This window comes from Triticum urartu, chromosome 1A (assembly GCF_056163025.1).
Source record: "Triticum urartu cultivar PI428250 chromosome 1A, HENAU_Tu73, whole genome shotgun sequence".
Classification (NCBI taxonomy): Eukaryota; Viridiplantae; Streptophyta; class Magnoliopsida; order Poales; family Poaceae; genus Triticum; species Triticum urartu.
Window position 1 is genome coordinate 58,595,573 of NC_141873.1, and position 24,588 is coordinate 58,620,160.

At 47.9% G+C, this 24,588-nt stretch overlaps 1 protein-coding gene across 1 annotated transcript; it reads left to right on the forward strand.

Moving 5' to 3' along the window:
* Positions 1-23,807: 23,807 nt before the first annotated feature.
* Positions 23,808-24,327, forward strand: LOC147989996 (putative E3 ubiquitin-protein ligase SINA-like 9). Its single transcript, XM_087536819.1, has 2 exons — positions 23,808-23,891; positions 23,974-24,327. Exons 1-2 carry the CDS (start codon positions 23,808-23,810, stop codon positions 24,325-24,327), a joined length of 438 nt encoding a protein of 145 aa, XP_087392945.1.
* The last annotated feature ends 261 nt before the right edge of the window (positions 24,328-24,588 follow it).

Here is a 24,588-nt window from a genome sequence, read left to right on the forward strand (position 1 = left end):
CCCAGTTGACATCCCTAGTTGAAAGGGAGTGTACAACCGCTATATTTAAGTTGCCAAGGCATCTAAGCAGTTGAAATAATCTGAGAAAGCACTTAACAGTGTGGCCTCATATAAACTACGAAGACAGTCATGTGATGAAGTTGAGAGGAAAAGTTAAGGAATCAAATGAAATAGGCATGCATTTCTTTATGATAGTACAGCAGGCACTGCTGACATATTGGCCAACTCAGGTATAGTGTAACAACAAATAAGCATTCGAATCAAGTAATACAACAAAGCAGACAACTGAACTATTTGTAATTCGGTAGGATTACACGTTGAGGGCACAAGCCAAGAAAGCAGCCCACTCGCATTACATTTCACATGTACTAAAACACACTGGCTTACCATATGTTGCTGTGAAGCCTAGCTGATGTTGCAATGTTCTTTGAAGATATCGTCAGCATCCCGTGGTTGCAAATCTAGTTGTTATAGTTTATTCTGCACCATCTATTTAGGTAAAATTAATTTTAATCGCATGCACTGGTCCAAATTGATCATCAATGGTTCATCTAAACTAATGAAAGAAGGGTGTGTGCATACACGACAATACTCCCTCCGATTCTTTTTACTTTGCGTATAACTTTTTCTCAGTTTTCTCATATTAGTCTGCGCGTTGCCGATTCCTAGCGCTGGTTTCCTTTTGTGCCCCGCCCCATCCGCCTCTGCCCTAATTAATTGGCAAATTAATCCAGAAAAATTAAACCAGTGCCCTCCTTGGTATGCGGGTCAAGAGTTATGGGCAGAGTAAATAGAATCGGAGGGAGTATATCTGCTTCCCTCTATTTTTATGCTTGTTCGAGGTGCCAGCCACAAAAGAACAAATATTTTGCTTGATGGGGTTGGCAGCTCCATAATTAATAGAAGCATCAAATTAGTCATGCAACTTGGGAAGATCAAGAACACACAAACAAGTAATGAACAGAGGCTCGGAGCAGTGGTGTAATAGCTAGCATCAGAAAATGTAGGGTAAAACAAACAAAAAGCAGCGGAACCACATGCTAGTTTGCTGATGTGTAATTAAGCATAGAGAACATTAAGCAGTCTGATGGAACCAACAGGTGGCATCAGAAGAAAACTAAAGCATATTAACTATATGTGCACTGGTATGTAATTTAGCACATGTAACATGTTCACTGCCAGAAGTATGGCCCTACAGGTGCAAGCAGAATAACGCGTCTCATGAAAAACTGAATGATGCCCTGAAGAAATTCAAAGGTGCGGTGCTTATGCTAGGAAAGTGAACGTAGGCGCCGGCCGTTGGATGATAGTACCTGATTCTCAGCGGCGTATGGGTATCGTTGTCATACTTGATAGCTAAGGATCGTCGATGGTGCTCGTGTTGCGGTTGAGTTTGGGCCGGTTGTCGCTGTCGCTGAAGCAGCTCCGGTGCTACGGTTGCGGCGCCTGTCGACATACAAGAAAGCTCATCTGTGGTAATGAACAGTTGCATGATAAAGAGAAAAATCGAAGGAGTACAAATCGAAATAACCTGATGAGGCTGCGGCGTCGGTAAAGCAGGGCCGGTGGAGTTGAATATGGCATCCGTGGAGCGGGTCCCGGTGCAGTGGACGAAGGCTTCGGCGGGCGCGTTGTACAATGCTTTCGGTGAGGCGGATCTGTTGCGGCGGACGAGGGCTTGTATGAAGGGCCAGCGAAGGGGCAGACGAGGGAGTCAGTGAAGGGCCCACGCTGTGGTGGACGAGGGCGCCGGTTAAGCAGATCCGGTGCGGTGGACCATGATGGCGGTCAAGGAGATCTGGAGCGGTGGACAAGCCAGTCGCTGAAGCGGCTCCGGTGAAGTGGTGAGCTGGCAGTTGGGGGTTCCAAGGTGCGGAAGGTAGATCCGGCGGGGTGTGAGGTCCACCGCTGCAGCGGAGGACTAGATTCGGCGGCTTGCCGTGGTTGGGGTGGGGGTCGGGGAGGGGAAGGGGAGGGGCTCTGGGGAAGAATGTTGGGGGCAAAGAGGGGAAAACAATGGAGTTACCAAAGCAGCCCTTTTCCGTTCATGTGGTAGGGGTAAAACGGGAATATCGCAGGGCTAAACTTTCGGGCGCGTGATATTTCGATGTGAGCGGGAAGTTTGAAAGCTTTTGTCACCTAAAATTATAAGTATTCTGCTCTCGTACGGCCGACTATGATATCATGGCCGACAATTTGTTTGTTTTGCACGCAAAAAAATGTGCAAGTTCTGAAAATCAATGTCTCCAACTCGAAACTTAGATTGTCCATTCAATTCAAATATGGATCATTCAGCTACTACAAGAAAATACCATCATACGGTCCAATTCAAATGAAATTCCAAATGTGTTTATCCTAAATATGATGACAAAAGCAAAAATGTGTATGTGTATGAATAAAGTGGATGATTATAAAGTTTGAACATGCCCATATGTGTATATCTCTAGGTTTGATATATGAATTTGAAATCACGAAATCCCGGCTTAAAAAATTGTACCTCCGTTTAAATGAATTACAAAAGCTAATGATGGAGTCGAATTCCAAAATTCCAATCTTAGGTTTGTAATTCTGGTACATCAAGGTATATCACGCATGTTCAAAAGTATCGTTATCTCATAGTACAAACTGTGAAACAAATTGATCTACCATGAGTGCACAATATCTCAATTACGCTAAAGTCCCTCAAATATAGACACCTCACTCTTTATCTGAAGTCAACCCCCCCACCACACACACACAGACACACAGAGAGAGAGAAGTCGTTCTCTCCCCCAAACACCAACACACGAGCACATTAACACACCTCTCTCTTGTAAAGTCCGGACCCCAACATAGGTCTCTATCACTTTGTCTCTCGGGCATGCACACATCTCTTCCCTCACTCTCTAGGTCTCCCGCTATCTCTCTTACCCAAGCACACACACTATGTAGAGTGTATATTTCCCATACACACAAAATGTCGACCCAAACGTCTATCTCCCTAGTTATGTGGTTCTCGCGCACTCACCTCGCGCACTCACCTCACACACCACCCCCACTGCAAACAAGCACACTTTGTCTCCTTGTGCACCACTCTCCTCTTTCTATCTCTCCCACATGCGGACCCGCCCCAGCTCCTTCCCTCTATACATATATGTCGTGACTCTTTGCATAGCTCCCTAATGTATAATCGTTCTCGATTTCGCACATTGTTCTCTACACCATCTATTCTAGCTCTCTCATGAAGTCCCTATCACACACACGATGACTCGCTTCCCTTGCGTCTCCGTTCATAGGCCAATTTCGGACAACATCAACATTGTCTCCCTATCTATACGCCATTTATGGACACAAACGACCCCTCTCGCCCCCTCTCTTCCTCTCTCTCTCTCTGGCGCTGGCTCTCTCTTTCTCTCGCTCTCACACCCCTTTCCCCCACACACACTCGACGTCTCTTCCAAATAGTCTGCTCCCCCCGCCCGCACCCGTGCTATCTCGCTACTACACATGTCACACCATCCCCCCTTCCCTTATACTAGGTTTACATCATCAGTGGTCTCTCTACTCCACATACACTCGCTCCCTCTCACACACAAACGCGTGCACAAACACACACAGACACGCACAAACACCCATTTACCTGGATCCTCATCTCTCCTCATGTCTGCATGTGTATCTCACACACTCACTCTCTAATTATGTATATGTGTCTCCACGTTACACAACACAAAGCCCCATGTACATGTCTCTCTCTATCCTCCACACACATAGACACAAAGAATCTGTTATCATTGCCTCAGTCTCTAACATATCACACACGCACACACACACACACACACTCTCTCTCTCTCTTGCAAACACGCTCAACAAGGGTTTCCCCATGAATAACTTACCGTCTATTCATGAATAGTTGTGGCAGTACGACGAACACGAGACGTGAAAAAAATAAATCTAGACGTGCTTAGACCACCTAGTATGACTACTAGGACTAGAGCAAGCCAAAAAGCGCGCCGCCGTCACCCCCTCCTTGTCGACAACGGGAAAATCTTCGTTTTACACAGTCGAGAAGTCATTGTGCTAAGGGCCCACATGCCGAGGCGTTGAATAGAATGTAGATGCTAGTTTACGGAAGCAAGTATCAATAATACGTTTGTATCTCCATACTTATATTTCTTCTCTTATAAAAAACCGAGTTGGTGATGATGGTACGTGTGCCATCTTGCAATATAGACCGTCCGATCTATATCTGACGGATGGAAATTAAACTAAAAGATACCCGCACCCCTCTCCACATTTGCAGATAAGGCCTTCCCTCGTTCATCCTTATCTCCAAAAAACCTCATTGTTGAGCAATTAAGAAAGGAAGCCTCTCGAACAAACTGGCCTGGTGGCCGCTGCCGGCGTCGTCAATCCCCATGCCTCCGCTTAGTTCGACCACCAACCACCACCACACCCCACTCCTCTTCACCTTATCTCATATTTCTCGAGATATCATTAGTTTTTACACATGGGATTACTCCTGCAAGGGTCAATCACAACAAGTGTTTTATAAAAAAAATGCATCTTGATGTTCCGTGCAATGCACGGATCTTGCTAGTACTCCTACACAAGACTAAGTTGGTGATGCTGGTGTGTCTGCCATCCGTCGTTTCTGACCATTAGATCTACATCTAATGATTGTGAGGTAAGTTGTTGCCTTTTCTCACCAACATGCCACTTGTCTACCAATTTGCAGAAAAACTCATAATTAGTATCTTAAAACCAACCACATCCCTCCCTGACCTCACCAAAACAGCCCAAGGAATATATTCTAATTGAAACATAATATATCTCTAGTGACATATGTATATCAAAATTAGAGTGTTTTGTACCAAGTTTGTGAATAAGTATTATTCTAATTATGATTCGTTGCAACGGACATGAACATTGCTAGTATTTCCAACCATGCATTTCTTTTCCTAGTATTCCATAGTTTCGAGTTTTCCATCAAGATATTAGTCATTCATGGTTGATATTTACTTTCAATCATGTACACATATGCTCTATGTAACTAGCCTTGCTTATTGGCTTACAAAGCTTAACTTTCACTCCTACTTACAATATGTAGAGTATTTAACAAAAAACTACCACTTTCAACCAGCCCTAGGAGGAATCTATTGTACAAAAAATAGCAAAAACATACTCAAAATTTCTTAATCCACGCCAAAAACTACCTAGTACTCCTACCAATTAGGTTTGTTTAAACCCATTTATGACAGGGTTGGCCCACATGTCCGTACTGACGAGGCAGCTTAAACCAACACATTTTGTTTGACCATTGACACGAGGGACCCACATTTGACCTTCTATCCTGTTATTCCCCCTCAAATCATTATTTTTCATGAACATTACTTCAAACAGTACTGATGCGTGTTCGTCGGTGGCGCCGGTGATGAGCGAGTTGGCCGCCGCTCCGCCGGACGGGCCAGACGCCGCGCTGGCCTCCGCACGGGTTGGCAGGCTGGCCCGAGCATGACTCACGAGCGAGCAAACCGCCGCGCTGGCCTTCGCTCGAGCCAGATGGCTGGCCTTAGCGCGGCGCGCACGAGCAAGCCACCGCGCTGCCTTGCCAATCTAGCTAGCAAACCTTGCAGACAAGCAGCTGGGCGGAGCTATCTTGGCTAGCTAGCGGCCGCGAGCGCCGGACGGAGCTTGCATCCGGGCTGCCAAAACATGGGCTCCGCACCGCTGGCGGTTTTGACCTCGCCTTCTGCCGGCGGCGGTAGCTGCGTCCCATGGCCGAGGATGACTAGGTGGACGGGCCGGAGGTAGGAGGTCACTCGAGGATTTTTGTTGGTAAGAGCATGTACAATGGTTGATAAGGTAGTCTTATCTTAAGTCTGCCACGTATGCAAGTGGTAGTAGCTTCTTGGCATTTTAGTGGTTTCTTGCATTATTAGAGCAAGTACAATAGAGCTGAGTCAGCGGGCTATAAGAAATAAACTACTACTACATGTTGTCTATAAGATGGGCTGTAGATGACATGGCACTGGCTTATAGCCAGCAGCTGACTATACTATTAACCATGCTCTTAGGGGTTTCTTGTAAGGAACAATGTACGTACTACTAGCGACAAAAGGCGATTCTGGTTGCGTTGTACTCCAACGAGTACTACTAGTGGTCGCGGGAGTGTATACCTCGTTTTGTGGGTTCGATCCCGGGCGAACGCATGGCGGCCTTTTAAAAAAATAGTACTACTACACTTCACTGCGAGCCAATATTTTACACGGATAGTTTGAGTTTTGAAGTCAAACAGACGTGCGGCCCCACAATTTGGGTGCACTGGACAGCCTAGCCACATGAACGGGTTTTCCTTCCCAGCATCCCGTGGCTCGCGTGCTCGCCCTAGCCGCACCTCGCTTGCAGCTTCCAGCTAGTAGCATATTTAAACTAGCGCCTCCCAATTAAGCCTGAGGAGCCAGAAAAGCTTGGCGGGGCATTGGGAACTGTGCAATATGGCTCTGTATGTAAAGTGCTCTACTACTACTCTGTAGCTTGTGGCGTTGCATGCATGGACTTCACTCCATTATTGACTCTATTATAAAAGAAATTCCTCTTGCCGTATTTTTTTTGAAACGGAGGCAAAAGCTTTGCTTCATCTCATTCATAAAGAAGGAACTACTAACAAAGTTCGACGAGATCCATTACACCTCCACAAATGGAAGCGAAAAGCCTAGTCTCGCTGTATCAAATAACTCAAATGTTCTGCCCCCGCAGTAACCGTCGCTGATAAACAGGCTGCTAGTGTGTGCGTGAGAGGAGCGGCTGAGTAGGCCGGCTACGTGAGAGGAGCGGCTGAATAGAGCACCGAGAGTACCCACTAGGCCACTACGCAGGTGTACTTCCCCTGCATTGATAGTACATCGATGGTTCTAGAGAACAATAGTACCCTCCACTTCCAACTGTAGCTCCTTGGCCCTGAGATTCAAGAGTTCAAAACTGGTGCACTATACTAGACTAGACTAGAAGTACAGTACATCGCACTACTAGTTGAGAAAAGTAGTGCTAGTACTGCTACAGTACAAGTACGTACTCCTCCGTCACATAATGTAAGACGTTTTTTGACACTAGTTGGCGTGTACAAAAAAATGGCAAAAACATATCCAAAATTTTTTAATCCACGCCAAAAACTACTACCTAGTGCCAAAAATTTCTTACTAGTGCTATTATTTACAGTATAATGCAATCCCATAACGTTCCATAATCCCTTTCTTTCAAAAAAATCACTTCTGGAGAGAAGATTGCTATCTCCACACGAGCTTCTCATAGGCCAGCGCCACTGCATGCAGTCATGTGAGAGAGAGGGAGACATCCATGCAGCATGCAGAGAGAGGAGAACGCGGGCGGACGGCCAATGGGCTGCATGGGGCATTTATAGCTGCTAACTCCTCCCATCCATGCGCCAGGGGTATTTCCATCCAGAAAGCATGCAGCGAGCCCCTGCCTTGGTATCCGGGTCTGTTCTTATGCGCAGAGTAAAAAGAATCGGAGGGAGTACTAGTAGTAAATAATAGCCACACCCCTTCGTTGAGGAACGATCTACAGTTGGAAGGGACGAGGCCCTGCGGTTACTACGCTCTTATCTCCTCCTCGCCAGTTCCCCTCCCCCCGAAGAGAAGGCAGTTCGTCGCTGCTCCCATGGATTCGCCAGGCGGTTCTCCTCCTCGTCGGGGCTGGGAGACCTTGGACGACGATCCTGTGGGAGAAATCGCACGCCGCTCCGACGTCCTCACCGCCGCAAGACTCGGTGCTTCCTGCACCAACTTTTTCAAGATGCTGCTTAAACAGGCCATACTTGTTGGTCTTCCATGCATCCTCGAGGAGAAGGTTCTTCTATGGGACAATCCTTCGAACAGTCCACCGCTCCCTGGCCATTGTTGCACGTTGAATCCGCTAGAGTTGCCGATGTTGAGAGGTAATCGGATTTTGTCCGATGAGCAGGTCAGTAATGGAGTTTGATCATGTAGTACATAGTTATTCCATTTCCATGCCGTAATTTCTCTGCTGCCCACTGTCTTATATATAGGTCCGGGTCGGTGCCAACAAAGATTGGCTTGCATACCTCCGGCCGGATACCACCATCATTTTGCACAACATCCACAGCAGTGCGGCCGTTCCGGTAGACCCCTTCTCCACCATTGGGATCGGTCTTCCGGACTGGCTGGGCAAGAATACGTATGATGATGCCTACATGAGATTGAAGAAGATAGCAATTGCGGACCCGCCGACAAAGCGACGTGGCTAAGACGATTACTATCTCATCGCGGTGTTCAACATAAGGATTGCCATCAATGCAGGAGGCAATAACGGCAGAGGCTGGCGCATGTTGGCGGCGGCAGATTTGTACCCCTACACGTTCGAAGACGCCGTGCGCCATCTAGGCCACATCTTCGCGGTGACAAGTCACGGGACTTGTTTCATCTGGTTGACATCCTATGGTACGGGAGATTACAAACGGAATGCACAAACCATCATTTGCATCCCTAATGGTACTCCATTATTTTGCAGGGACCAGTCATCCCCCGATCAAAATAAGATCGCCGATCCTGGATGTGCATTTGCATCCGCGATTCGGTCTAACCTGGAACCTTGTAGCTGACTTTGGCATATTGGGATCAACTATCTTAGCAGTCGTTACCCATGGTACCATTGATGTGCAACATGGTCACATAATCTACCATGATCGGGCCATCACCATCTACCCAGGTATTCCATTTTTAACCCTCTCGCCTTCTCTTTCATTGTTGTACTAGTAGTATACTTTGTAGTACTAGTAGGAGTACTTTTTACCTTGGAGGACGCGTATAGCTAGCTAGGCCCTTGAAGACTTGAACCCACTAGCTGCCACCATTTTTGTTTTTCCATGTCTTACTATCTCATCCATGTAGCCAAGAGTGGCTATATATAATAAGCCGGTTATTTTACTTCCTCTATACCGGAGTAGTACTATTTGCTGCACAGTATTACTGACCGCCACATTTGAGCACAACATTATTATGCATGGACCTTGACTATGTACGTCACCATGTGTCCAGATCTGGGATGCCGCATGTACTAGATGAACGGCGCCGAGTTCAACCCCCGTGATGCTACGTGGGTGCCGAGGAACACTCTTGGAGAGTACTCGCTTTTCATCGGGGACAACTACCCCATTGTGAAGTGGATGCCACCTTCCATGCACGACACGGAAGGCCTGCCGTTCATGAAGCATGGTTGTGTCTTCAGTGCGCACCGCCGGATGAACGACATGCTGGGACACGCTATCCCTGATTTATGCTGCTTCAGCTTGGATGAGTCTCCATCGTATGGAACCGGACTAGAAAGCTGCGGCAATGATTCCCATTGCCCACCGCTATGGACCGTGCCACCCATGAAGAACACCTGGGACTGGAACCTGGAGGAGGACATGTAGCCCATCTATAACGTGGATGTGGAGTACGGTAATTGTGGACGGTAGCGCTGTGAATATATGTAGACTAGTCATGCACAAATTTATCACATGAGTTGGAGATGAACTTGTGTGGCATACTGGCATTTGTCCTTTAGAATTTATTACTAGTAAATGTGTTATGTGTACGTGCAACTTGTGTGGTTGTTGCACGGGCTCCAACACGCTCTTTGAGAAAAAAAGGTGACACAACTTTGGATATACATGACGTGGCGGCATCATACAGTAGCATCGTTCGCTATAGTTGTACTAGTACACTCCTACTAGGACGACAACTCCTATAAAACCTTGCGCTTGGCTCTTTGCCTCTTCGGGAGGTTCAACAGTTCGTACTCGTGTGAACCTTGCACTTGGCTCTTCGCCTCTTTGGAAGGTCCAACAATGATGATACTATAGTACAATATGCTTTTGGCAATCTGACACCGATTGAACTCCTGCACGTCCACCGCAAGGGCGAGGGCGAGGGAGAGGGAGAGGGAGAGGGCGCTATAGTCAAAACCCTCTCCTCGTCCTGCGAACCACCGCGCACGTGGGCGAGGGAGATGCGTAGTAAGCAAGCTTCTCCTCGTTCGGCGAGTTGACGGGACACATCAAAGCAGTACTAGTAATAGTAGTAGTAGTCCATACTACGTCCTTTCTGATTAATATGGCTTAATTTGAAACGAGAAAAATACACTGGCGGTCAACGTATGTAATAGTACGCTCTTTACGGTCACTATATATAGTTTTGCGGCGATTATGCGATCACTAGCTCATCGTAGAGCACCGTATTGCACCCTACTGACCGGCCACATAGTCGACGTGGCACTTTGTTGACTGGTTAAATTGTCACCTGGTTTCTGGGTCCCACCTGTCAGTTGCAGAGCAAAGAAATCAGTTAAACAAAACTTTACGTAGGCGCGACACGAGTCCAACCCTTGCGCGTGAACCGCCCTGGCTGTGTATGTGAGTGCATGCACGTGTCCTCCCTCGGTCTTCCAACAAAGAGTGTACTACATGATGTACATCTACACTTCCAATGTGTTTAGACTTTAATCTAAATCGATATTGATTGACTAATGCACCAACTTGTGCTGTAGGTATAGGCTACATGTCTATCCTTAATTACAGCATGCAACGACCTTCATTTAATCTCCTTATCTCAATGGTCGCATGCACACATAAGTCTGCTACTTTTGGGCGTTAATTATGCCCTGATCAATGTGTAAATCTCTAAATATACAGTCTTTCACGGACATAGGGAGTAGGTTGAGCACTTGAGCGTGAGCGTGTGTGTTGCGTCGTGTGCTGTGTGCCGCATGGGTGCGTGAGTGTTGCGTGTGTCCATGTGTACGTGTGAGTATTGCATGTTGCATGCAAGCATGCATGCATGGGGCTTACTCCCTCCCATTGACATGTCCATTTGGCTATAGATTTCAACAAGTGACTAGGTACGGAGAAAAATGAGTGAAGTGAGCATAGAGGCATAGGGATACTGTAGAAAGGAAGTCCTCGCGATCCATTTATTCCCCATCTCGGTCAGAGAGAACTATTCAACTAGTCTTCGCAGCGAAGTGACAATACACACTGCAGCAGATGGGACACATAATTAATAAGCTGAACCAGCGTGTTGGTGTTACTAAATCAGTTGGTTATGTTTGGTAGGCTCAAGTCATTGAAAGCATGCACATCCCACATATCTTCTTGGTTGATATGCCACAAAACAAAAAACGAGAAGGGAGTTAATGTACGGTGCCTAAGTGTTTTGGGATTATTTGGTTTTCGTAAGGTGACTTACACACCTAGACGGAGGGAGTAGTAGAATTGAGATTGAATGCAGTTTCTTCCCCGTCTTCCACTCTTCTTCCTCCTCTCTTCCCCATCGTCAGTCGCACACCATTTACCCCCGCTCACTGCTCGCCCGCCCGCGCCATCTTCCTTGGTAGCTCGCGCGTACCATATCCCCCCGCTCATTGCTTGGCCACATGAGGAGAAGCTTCTTCGCTCGCCCGCCCGAATCCACTTCCCCGCTGGCTCGCAGGCACCGAAAACCCCAATGGCAGAACCGACTGACACGCAGAGCCGCGATTGGAATTCCCTCCCCGATGTTCTCTTGGAGCAGATCTGTAGTCGTATGGACCTACTCAGCACCGTCCATCTGGCCGCATGCTCGGTGTCTTTGTACCGTCTACTCGTCTGCAATCGGCCGGCTCTTTTCAAGACACCCTGCTTGCTGATGCCCGATCCTCGCAGGTGGCCCAGACACTGACTTGACGATCCCATGGAGGTTGCCGTGGTGCCCCTCGACATGCTACCACTACCCGTCCACCTGTCCTTCATGCGCGGCCACTACTGGGTGGGCATGAAGGCCAACTGGATCGTCCTCATCCACCACACCGGTAGTCCGTGGCGTCTCGTGGATATCTACACCCAACGAGAGATCAGCCTTCCATCGTTGGATACCGCCGCCATCGAGCCTCGTGGCCCGCCGGACACTCCTGCCTACTACGCACGAGACGCGTCAAGCTTTTGGCTCGACCTCTGTTTGCAGAAAGTTGTAATCTGCAAAGTGCCCACACCATCAGAAGACTACATGGATTGCAAGCTCATTGCCTTGTTCAACAAGGGATTAGTCTATCTGGAATCCGGTCGCCATACATGGTTATGGCTCATCATCAATCCCGTTGAGGAAACATTTCTGTCTGATGCTATAGTGCACGATGGCATCGTTTACGTGGTCGACGCACAGATTGGCTACCTATATTGGTGGAATCTATCGTCGTGTAATTATTCTATCTCATCTCATCTTTACCTTATAAATACAACTGCCTGTTCATTTGTTACAAATTTAGAATGCATATCATGTCTATAACCACATCATTGCTATATGTTCCTCTCATTTCCTAGATTTTTATTACCACACATGTTATTGTTAGAGTTGATATGAGAACAATTGGCATCTAATGATTGTTAGAATACATATTATGAGCATAACATCATGATTGCTATATGTTACTCCCGTTTACAAGATTTTTATAACAACGCATGTTATTGCTTAGAGTTGATATGAGAACAGTAGTAGTAAGTGCTATGGTAGAATATGAGTAGGCGCTGTCATAGCTGTTTTCCTCCCATTGTTACATGATGTTTGAACCATGACATATTGCTAGAATATGAAAGCCATTGGCTTATTTTTTTTAACTTGGGGTATGATTATGACCATGGCATTGCAATTCTCTGTCTATGATATGTGTCACTGTTATAATAATCTTAATTCCACACATACTCTGAACATGATTGTTTATTTTTGTCCTTTTGGTCTCCAATTTGAATTGTTGCAGCAGACGCAAATGCGCCGGCCTTCATGATTCCAGGACATGGAATCATACCAGCCGATGGGTGGTGGTTTATCGCTCGTTCACCTCACGGCGGTCATTTGATACTCATTCACATGTACCAAATTGACCAAACCATTACATCAAACCACATGCAGTACAATGCGTGGGGCATTCGTGACATTGATGGCTATGGCTGCTTCGTGTTCAAGAAAGATCCCAGCTCCGTTGGGCCAGACGTATTCAACTGGAGGCGGGTTTACAGCCTCGGCAACCACTCCTTGTTCCTCGGGCTCAATTATCCGATCATCCAACCAATCATCGATCATATCACCAACGATGATTACTGTGCTATGCAACTTCCATTCGCGAGGGGGGGCTGTGTTTACACATCATACCATGGGTTTCATGAATCACCATATCCAGAGATTCGTCGACACAGCTTGTTGCCAGATAATCTTCAGTGTGTGAAAGGCATCAAGATTCCATGCAATGGATGGCTTTTGCAAACCCGACATGCGGCGATGTGGTTCATGCCAACAGCAAATATGCACAACTTGATTCGTGCTGACTGAGCCATGTATTCTGCTGCTGTAGCACGACCCTCTTTTGTTGGATATTATGTACTGTTGTTAGTTTGAAGCACTCCTCTGGTTTGAAGGATAGATACCTTCCTGGGATCAAGTGCATCCTAACTCACCTGCGTAGGATGTACTGATAATGATGATGGAGATGCTGTGCAAAAGCCATATATATATATCAGTTAGGCTTCAAGTGCGTACTTGTTAGTTAAACCTATGTATAAATCATGACACTAAATATGACTAGTAATAAGTACAGTAGCAATACTAGTATACGTCGGTCAAATTATTCATCATGTCCACACATTGAATTGACGTGACAACACGCTGCGCGTGAGGTGACACAAGAATCCCAGCGGCGTGTTCGGGTATTCTGGACTTCATATTTGGAGTACCACTTATCTGTCGAAATCTTTCATCATTCACTTAAAACAGTCGATTGATCATACATTGAGTACCATATAACTGGAACTACCGATGCAAGTCGAAGAAGGATTGGCCCGTGCTGCCGGCTGGCGTCAAGTTCGATCCCACAGATCAGGAGCTGATCAAGCACCTTGAGGCCAAAGTGAGTGCTAACAGCGCAAGATTTCAGTCTCTCATCGATTTGTTCATACCAACCATCGACAGCGAGCACGACATATGTTACACCCAACCTGAGAAACTTCGAGGTAAGACACCAATCGGCCGTCTACTTGCACAAACATATTCCTTTGTTTATAGCTCTATTTTTCTTTTTAGACACAGACCTGGTGAAGCAATTACAATCTGACAGTTAATAAAAAGTGAAACAAGTGACTGCAACATGCCAAAGATTTTATGAAAATGCCAACTAGGTACACTAGAACCTGTATTCCACAATACTGCAGGTATCACACTGAGTGGCCTAAGGAAGCATTTCTTCCAGCGCAATTCCAGGGCGTTCAAAAGGGGCGCGTGGACGTGTCGGAAGATACAGTCGGAGTGCGGCATGCACGCGATGTGGCACAAGACCGGCAATACCTTGCCGGTGATGGTCAACGACCGGCAAACGGGCAACAAAAAAGGTTCTGGTGCTGCACACCAACAAGAACTTCGACCAGCAGAGGACCAACTGGGTGATGCACCAGTACCACCTCGGGGACCTGGAGCAAGAGAAGGAGCGGGAGCTGGTCCTCTGCAAGATTTTCTACCAGACGAACACTAGGGCCAGGAGTAAAAATATTATAAGTTAGTTTGGTATTGGTAGTTACTACCTTGTCGTACGCAAGTTGGTATTGTTGTTAACGATCTTTTGGTATGAACTTGCATTTGCTTCCAAACATCATGCCGAGGGTCGACGTGGATATAAAGCTGAATCATTTGTTTCGAAACAAATTTTCAGGCACCTGATTTTTATTTGATGGGTAGCATAAGCACCCGCCGTTCAAATTCCCAGTTCTCCGATTTTTTCGAAACAAGTGCATGCACTTATTATCACGATAAAAAAACAATATTCGTGATGCCTCCCAGTTATCAGTCTGTACATGCAGAATTCTCTTGTTTATTGAGCACGTATATTGTTTTTTCAGGTTGAGCAAGTTTCAACTGGGCTGTAGATTGCCCAGGGTTGTTTTATTTTTAACAGGCCCGGCCCTTGACGACAACGGGGCACAAAGATCCAACAAGTATCTACTGGCCTCTAGCCCGCCAGCGTTAGTTATATTTTGTCTTACAACATCCGCAGGCAGTTTTTTTACTGAATCAAACACACAGCCCAGTTCTATTTTCCTCTTGAAACGCTTGTCCTACATCTGTTTTCTAATCTCTACCTATAGTTTTACTAGTTCATATATACGTATCATTATATTGAAAACACATAAAATTACCTTTTGATATTTACATCCTTATTTTTGTTGTTTTCCCACCCAGCGCTGATTTTTTTACCACTGTTTTTCCCTTAAACCAACTAAATTGTCCCACATCTTACTTGCTTACAAAAACAAATCGATTTTTTTGTCAAATCAATAAGTTCTTAAAAAATGTTTATCATTTTGGGATTACAACAGTTCGGACTCCACCGAAATATGCAAAATAAGGTTGGACTTTTTGACCGTGGTCCTGGGCGGTGACCGTGGTTCTGTTGCCTCCCGATGAACACGACACATTCTGTTGCCTCCCCATGAACACGACGCATTTTGTTGCCTCCCCATGAACACGACGACAACGCTGTTTCTCCGTTCCGACCCAGCCATGTACACGAGCCCTGGCCGTACGTATGCGCGAGTAGGCGTTCGAGACCCCGCCCGTATGTACACATACGTGGCCGTATATTATTTCTTGCACCCTGGCCCTTGTACGTACGTGTACATGCTACATGCACGCCTCTACTACGACACATACGCGCCTCTACTACGACACATGCGCGCCTCTACATCCACCGGTATATATGTACGTACACGTTCGCGACCAGAATGACAACGCTACGTACGCTTCGTCAAGGTGGGTCCCGACTGTCAGACACTTCCTTGCCTATGAAGATGTAGCTGGTGGGTCCCAGTAGTCAGGGGGGCGAATCGTTTTTTTCCCGGACGCATTTCCATGCGTGCGAAGATGTAGCTAGTGGGTCCCAGCAGTCAGGGGCAAACGTTTTTTTCACGAAATACGGTGGCCCGTCCGGTGGGTCCCCGCTGTCAGGTGGAGGAATAATTATTTTGCACGTAATAAGGATGCACTTCCTTGCTGCGGCCGTGGACCCAGCTGTCAGCCTCTCCACATATAGTCCACGTCCGATGGAAGCCGTTCCTTGACCATGTTGACCACGCTGCACCGAGAGCACCAGGGTGGTGGATGACAGCGAGGCCTAGGAAGGGGGCGACACGGAGCCGGGGAAGACGCGGCAGTGGATGCCCACGCGTAGAGGAGTACGAGGGTTCACTGGTTCACTGCGGTGTGAGGCTGCCGTCGCCGCAGAATAACATGGGTGTGGGTGAGTAGAGGGATGGCCTGGCCAGCGGTGGGAGTAGTAGCGGGCGGTGAGGCGTCCGCCGCATCGTAGCCGGCCACGGGAGGCAGGAGCACAAGGCACGACCGGCGCTGGTTTGGGCGGCTCGAGCAAGAAGACCAGAGGTTGAAGAAGCACTACGGCCGTTGGATGGACATCGTACGGTCACTGGCGCTAGAATCGTGCATATTGACTAAGTTGACAAAGCCCTCCGCCCCCGTCAACTTAGTAGGCCCACAAGTTAGCCTGCCACTATACTGGGTCCCAGCTAACAGGGGGAGTATTCATTTTTTTGTGCGTAATAAGGAGGCACTTCCTTGCGTGCGAAGATATAGCTGGTGGGTCCGAGCTGTCAGCGGCGGTAACATTTTTTTCGCAAAATACAGAGGCCCTTTCGGTGGGTCCCTGATCTCAGGTGGATGAATCATTATTTTGCGCGTAATAAGGAGGCATTTCCTTGCGTGCGGCCGTGGACCCAGCTGTCGGCCTCTCCACGTACAGTCCACTTTAGATGCATGTCGGTCGTTGACCACGTTGACCAGGCTGCGCCGAGAGCACCAGGGCGGTGGACGACGGCGAGGCCTAGGAAGGGAACGACACACAGGCAGGGAAGACTCGACAGTTGTTTCCCATGCGGAGGGGAGTACGACTGTACGAGGGTTTACTGGTTCGTCTGCCGTCGCCGGAGAATAACAGCAGGTGTGGGTGAGTAGAGGGATGGCTAGGACAGCGACGGGATTACGGTGGGGTGGTGAGGCCTACGCGGCAGCACAGCCGGCCGCGGGGAGGAGGGAGCAGGCAGTCCCGCCGGTGCTTGTTTGAGCGGCTGGAGCAGGAAGAGCAGAGATTGAAGAAGCACGACGGCCGTTCGATGGACATCCAACCGTCACTGCTTGTGCGTCAAACTTTTTTTAGGAAAGCCTCAAATCTGTGAAAAACATCATATAACCCATCTGCCATTATTTCTAATAATTTACAGCCCATTTGTTAATTCTTAAGGTTTTTTGAGCCCATATTCTTTTTGTTAGCATTACAGCCCATATTGTGGCCACGGTTAAAAAATTATACGAAATTTTGCATATTTCGATGCGGTCCGAACTGTTTTTAAATCCGAAATTTTGACTCACATTCAAACTGATTTTAAAAATAAATGTATATCAATATAAAATCCAACAAATTCTCCACGCATAAAAATTAATGTAATTTAAAATCTCGAAATGAAAAAAAGATATTTTAAACTAATTGCCGGTTTGATGTGTTTTAAAAATGTACAGTCCATTTCTCATTACTGATAGGCCATTTTCTCGGCCAGCTGAATGAGGCTCTCCTTGTCTTGAAAGATTTGCAGCCCAACAGGCGTGACAAAGCGACTTACTTGGCAAATCAGAAAAAAAACTGGGCTGTGGCCGTGGACCCAGCTGTCAGCCTCTCCACGTACAGTACTCTTCTGATCGAAGTCGGTCGTTGACCACATTGACCACACCACGCCGAGAGCACCAAGGCGGTGGACGACGGCGAGGCATAGGAAGGCGACGATGCGGAGCCGGGGAAGACGCGGCAGTGGATGCCCACGCTAAGAGGAGTACGAGGGTTCACTGGTTCGGCTGCGGCGTGAGGCTGCCGTCGCCGCAGAATAACAGGGGGTGTGGGTGAGTAGAGGGATACCCTAGGCCAGCGGTGGGAGTAGTAGGGGGCGGTGAGGCCTCCGCGGCATCACAGCCGGCCACGAGAGGCAGGAGCACGCGGCACGACCGGCGCTGCTTTGGGCGGCTGGAGCAAGAAGACCAAAGGTTGAAGAAGCACTATGGCCGTTGGATGGACATCGTACGGTCACTGGAGCTAGAATCGTTCATATTGACTAAGTTGACAAAGCCCTCCGTCCTCGCCAACTTAGTAGGCCCACAAGTCAGCCACCCACTATGGTGGGTCCCAGCTAGCAGGGGGTATTCATCTTTTGGTGCGTAATAAGGAGTCACTTCCTTGCGTGCGAAGATATAGCTGGTGGGTCCGACCTGTCAGCGGGGGGAACATTTTTTTTGCGAAATACAGAAGCCCTTCCCACGTATAGTGCACGTACAATGCGTAATAAGGAGGAACTTTTCTTGCGTGCGACCATGGACCTCGTGGATCCCAGCCGTCAGGCTCTCCATGTACAGTCCTCTTCCGATGACTCTCGTATGTTGACCACGCCGCGCCGAGCCCACCGAGGCGGTGGACGATGGTGAGGCCCTAGACTGGAATGACCCGGAGATGGCGAAGACGCGACAGTGGAGTTGCAGATGGAGAGGAGTGGGAAACTTGACTGGTTCGGGTGCGGGGTGGGCCTACACTCGGCAGAGAATAACAGGAGGTGCGGAGTGGAGGGATGGCCTGGCCGTCGGCCGGGTAGCGTTTCGTTGAGGAGCACAAAACAATGCCGCTGGACGCTGAAGGCTGGAGCAGGCGGTTCCGGCAGCGCTGGGGGAAGAAGACGAGAGATTGAAAAAGAATGCCGGCCGTTGGATGTAAATCCAACGCCTTCTTAGGCTTCGACCTACTGGCCCACATGTCAGCCAGTCCATTTGTTTTTTAGTCCATTTGGTGGGCTGGGTGAAACAATGATGTAGCATCAATGCAGCCTGTTTAAATCCCATTTGTATTTTTCTTGAAATCCGCGGACTTGCTAGGCTGGGTGAAAATATCATGTTGGGCTAGACGGAGAAATGTTATAAAAACATAAACACATGATTGCACGTCAGTAAAATCTTTGCATGCTTATGTACGCAATCACTAGGAGTTAACTTGCCAAGTTATATATAAACAATTATTATTATTAGTTTGTAAGAACTTTGAACTTACGAAATAAAATATCATTTTAATTTGATGAGTTAATAGTACGTGGTGTATTATTATTATTTAGGCTAGACGTGGGACAGTTGAGTTGGTTATAGGGGAAAGTACTGGGAGAAAACATAGTTTACATCGAAAAGAAAGTGGGAGAAAATTCAGAGACCAGCTGGGTCCACCTGAGGAGGGGAATATGTTGGGAGGAAGGAGATTCAAAGCACGACAACCGAGTGAACTAGTTTTTTTTACGGACAAGTGAACAAGTTTACATACATAAGCAAATAGCCACTAAAAAAAGCAATCAGATTAATGGGTTCTTAAATGAAATAGGCTAATGCATGAAACACTCAGATGATAAAGGTTCTTATAAACAGATAAAGTACAACATCTAGACCTCCCTGACACGGTTGATCATGACGTTGCGGCTGTCCGTGTACTCGTCGGTTACGAGAAGCAGACACGCCCTCATGTCCAAGATCTTCCTGTACATGTCGTAGCATGCGTATGCGTCCTTGGCCGTGTAGGTTATGTAGGCTAGATTCAGAGGTATCTCCCACATGTTCAAGTCGTCTTCTTTCATGTTAGCGTATCAGGGGTCGATGATGGTCTCAGCGAGGTCAACCACGGAGTCCTTCTCCTGCGCGTTGCTGATGATCTTGTATTGCTTCTGGATGTCGACAAGCTTGTTGCACCAGATGGCCGAATCGTCGCGTTCTTCCTTCTCTCCACCATAGCAAAGGTGCAGTCGGCGCTGCCGATGAAATGGGCGAATGCTCCAAAACCTGGTGCAGCCATAGGACTGAGGCGAGGCAGAGCTTCACCGAGTCCATATCGTTGGTGAACATCACATTCAACCTGGTGTAGCCATAGGACTGAATGGCGAACTCAAAGGGGAACTCCTTGCTGAAGTCCATATCCAGCAGGCTCACCCCTCGGATCGCCATTGGAGTCTCTTCGAGTGAACGAGTGTGTAGGCGGCAGCAGTTTGTTTTTCAGCTCTTGGGGAACTGGATTCAACAGTAAGGTGAGTGTGTACAAGCGACAACAGTTACTACCCCTCCCTCGTCCGCTGCACGCCCGGCAAATCTAGCAGGAAATAGGGTCCAAAGTAGTCAAATGATTGAGATAGAGCATTTATTGTCAATCTAACCCTGCCATCCATACACCTCTTTGGTTTAGAGTTAGTTTAGGGTTAGAATCTAAGTCTAACCTCTAACCGAGTTAGAGTTCTCCTTGTCTCGGTTCATCGCCATCATACTTTCCCCATCCCTGTGTTTTCAGTATCCTGCGAATCAAAGAGGCCCTTTTTTGCGGGAAAAATCAAAGAGGCCCTTAGACTAGTTTCGGTCCGGTCATTTTTTATAAACGTGTTATGTCAAAAATTTAATGAACGTGCTCCGGTTTCCATGAAAATAATCCGGTTTCATGTAGTAATTCATTCATTTATTTATTCTTCTGCGGAGGGTTTGCATGTAATTCGTGAGGTCTGAAATGTAAAGTACCCCGGCATATGCTCCGAGTCATGCATGCACTACGACCCAGATGCTCTATGTCCCACATGTCGGCGAATGGGAGCACCTGGAAATAGCCTAGGAGTACATATAGGAGGATAAATGCGTGAAATAATATGTATTGTGAAGCGTAGCCGCGGTTCGAAAAGGAGACCTAAAGTGATGACAGCTATAGGTCGCACGCACCCAACTAGTGGTACTAGACATACAATTAATTTTTCCCTCAAAAAAAAGAGGCACGAGTGCTCAGTACTCCTATTCTACAAACACGAGTCCCATCTGACAACAGCATCCGCGCTACAGCTAGCTCTCCTCCCTCGTTTCTCTCTTCTAATTCTAAACTCGGCCGACGCCCGGTGGGCGGGGTGGGTTTGCTCAACTGCGGCCCCACCTCACAGTGAAAACATTACGACTGGAATAAAAATGCCATATACTCCCTCCGTTCATAAATATAAGCCTTTTGAGATACTATTTCAAATGGAATACAACATACAGATGTATGTAGACATAGTTTAGAGTGTAGATTCACTCATTTTGCTCTGTATGTAGTAGTCACTTGCTGGAATCTTTAGAAAGACTTATATTTGGGAACGGAGGGAGTACTATACTAATAAAACATTAAGTCCATGAGGCGATGCAGTGCTGGTTACAGGAGGCAAGAAGAAGAGATGCATCCATCGACGACGTCCACCTCCTCGACTCAGGGCACCGGCCCACCGAACGGCGCCTAAGTAGCAGCGGCTTTCGTGGCCAGGTCGACATGCTTCTGAACAATGGCGTCCAAAGATTCCAGCCGCTGGAAGAAGACCAACGTCTTTCTGTCCTTGCTTGCCTTGTAGTGACCTATGTAGACGATTTCCTCGTAGACGTGGATGTGCAGGTCGACGGTTTCTTGCATGGCAAGGCGCTGCGCGGCGAGCAAGGCCTCGAGGTGCACATTCTTCGTCGCGACCTCCGGCACCTGCAGGGCCACCAGGGCTTGAAAGAGTTTGTCACCATGGAGGCCGATGAGGGTGGCAGGCAATGAGGAGCCTGGGCGCACGGGCTGGAGCAGTACGGCAAGGTCATCCGCGCGCTTCTTAACGGCGGTGACCTTGCGGATGGAGTTGACCATCATGTCGTCCATGCGAGAGGCGAAGCCGGCGTCGGCGAGGGCTACGATGCCTGCAGTCGCCAGCACCGTCTGGAAACGCTGCACAGTGCGGGGCCGCAGGCTGACGCCTTGGATGATTTGGCACAGCCGACTGCCGCTCGCGTCCATCGCCTCCATAGGTGCTTGTGGCTTCTGGTCACTTGGTCTTGGATTGGAGTGAGCAGTGTTGCGCAGAGACTTGGGAGTATATGGATTGGAGTGGTGGGGCGCCTTTATTATATGAGAGTCCAAACTCTGTTGCATTCACATCGTGCTGGCTCTATTCTGCTTCTCCAATTAATTCCCTCTGCATGTAATCGAGGATGCATCATTGACCGTTCAACGTCTCGGGAACCGCTACCCTCTCCCTCCTTGGCATTCAAGCACCTATGGACCCGGCGACGATGAGGTGCCTATGGTGACTTTGTAAATTTCCATATGATAGTGTTGTGCGTGTGTGTGTTCATAGGGGTGAGTGTATGCGCGTGTATATGAGCGCTTGCGTCTGTACTGTGTAAAAAACCGTAAATGCGTGTCAAAAAGAGACTAGTCAGTATACTCAATATTGTGCACCTCGGAGAGGAAAACGATAGAACTAGTACGTATTTATTTACGGTGCAGATTCACTCATTTTCCTCCATATGTACTCCGTCTCGGTGTAGTCTAGTCACTTGTTGAAATCTCTAGAAGGGCAAATACTCCTTTCTGGTTTACAGGGCTATACTAGCAAGTAGTTGTACGTACTAGTACAATAGTGGGCTCACATAACAATTTTGTCTCATGCAAGAGCCTGGCTATATGCGTGCTCCAATGTTCGCAACCGCAACGTTCGGTTTGCGCTTGACTCTTTGCCTCTTCGAGAAGACGAACAATGATGTTACTACTACTGCTTCTACAGTGTCGAATCCACTGCTGCATGTCCGTCCACCGCGAGCGGGACGGATAGCTTGTTGTAGAAGTACTACTAAGCAAAAGCCTATCCTCGTTTGCGAGCAACCGCGCGCATGGGTGAGGGAGAAGGCGTGTAGTAAAATCAAGCTTCTCCTTGTTGTACGAGTTGACGCGACACATCATAGCACTGGCCCCACATGCTTGCCTCTAAATTTGGCTGAAAGACCCACAGTGTACAATATATTTGCTGCAACCTCTAACATTTACCCACCACAAATTAAAATATATGTGGCCGTATGCATCATTCTGATGCAAAGGCCGGGGAGTCCCCCCTTTTCGAAAAAAACAAATTAAAATATATATTCTTGTCTTGCCCAGATGAGCGTGCAAACTAGAATCACCAGGGTGTCAGGTAGGGCCAAAAGACTATTTTAATTTTTTTAAAAAACTTCGAGATGGCCACATAGCATGGAGCCGACCCCAACGATTTTAAGCTTACATGCACGGTACATGCTATCCTAGACTACTCTACACATGAAACTGCCACACGTGCGTCCGGGTTGTTCTTGGCTCTTCGCCTCTTCGGGAAGTCAAACAATGATGGAGTACTACTGCACTGGAGGAGTACTACAGTACACTTCTGGCCATCTGACACCGATTGAACTGCTGCATGTCCACCGTGTGCGGGAGGGAGAGCGTGTAGCGAAAGCTTCTGCTAGTCTTGCCAGCCACCACACTCATGGGCGAGGGAGGGACGCTCCTGCCTTTGTGTGTATGACAGGTGGACCCGACAGGTGTGTGGCCAACCTGTCATACAGCCAAAGGCTGGTGCAGTTAAGTCCACGAGGGAGAGGATAATCAAACTTCTCGTTGATGTACGAGTTGACGCGACACATCAAAGCACTGCACTCGATATATTTCAATAATTTGCATTTACCGATGCATTAATTACAACGCATGCATGCATGCCGTGACTCTCCTTTTGGTACTTGCATGTGTTGATTTAATGCACCTTGAAGTAGTATAAAATATGTGACGGTAAAGCTTTGGAATACCCCGGCCCAAGTCGAGAGATGGTTGTGCATGAGGAGGGCGAGATCATGCAGATAGAACAGGACCCGACGATGGAGCTCTCTAAGGTGTCGATGGACCTCACCGTGCTCCACTGCCCCTTGTGCCTCCGCCCCTTGACGCCTCCAGTGTATGAGGTTCGAATACACCTCGTCCGTTTGGCTGATTGAGCAACATGCAGGTTTCTTGATTGATGTGTTGTTCGATTGATTTCTATAGTGTAAGGGAGGGCACCTGGCCTACGCGGACTGCCGCGTCGAGCGCCCCGGGAACCAGCGGCAGTGCCAGAAGTGCGAGCAAGGCGGTGGCTTCGACGTGCGGAACACGGCGGTGGACTCCGTCCTTTCGTCGGTGAGGGTGGAGTGCCCGCATGAAGGCTGTGGGCTCTATGTTACTTACCACAAGCTCACCGATCACCAGAGCATGTGTCCGCTCGCGCCCTGCAAATGCCCCGTGCCCGTCTGCTGCTACGAAGGCCCGCCGCCGGCGCTCTACCACCACATCAGCACCGCGCATCCCATGCCCGTGCACAGGATCCAGTACGGCAAGGTCAAAGGGCTCTCCTCCCGATAAGCACGCGCAGGGATCTGATCGCACGCCTCTCGTACTCAAATAGCTACCCTGCACGGCGCCTCCTAGCTAATAAAAAATGGGGACTTGTGGCGGCACGTAAATGGTACTAGTAAGTAGAACGCCCACGGTTTCAATAATACTTGTGTTTCCGATTGTAATGTGGCATCACTTGTTCCAAAATGACTTTGTTGATTGTTAATGTGTTCACCTTCGCAAATCAGACCGCAAATTTACCACATCATGTTGGTGCCATGTCATGGC

Excerpts from the sequence above, each read along its gene's own strand:
- LOC147989996 (XM_087536819.1), top strand. The coding sequence starts at position 23,808 with ATGGAGCTCTCTAAGGTGTCGATGGACCTCACCGTGCTCCACTGCCCC. Across the intron at positions 23,892-23,973 it reads TGACGCCTCCAGTGTATGAG|TGTAAGGGAGGGCACCTGGC; the intron begins GTTCGAATACAC and ends TGATTTCTATAG.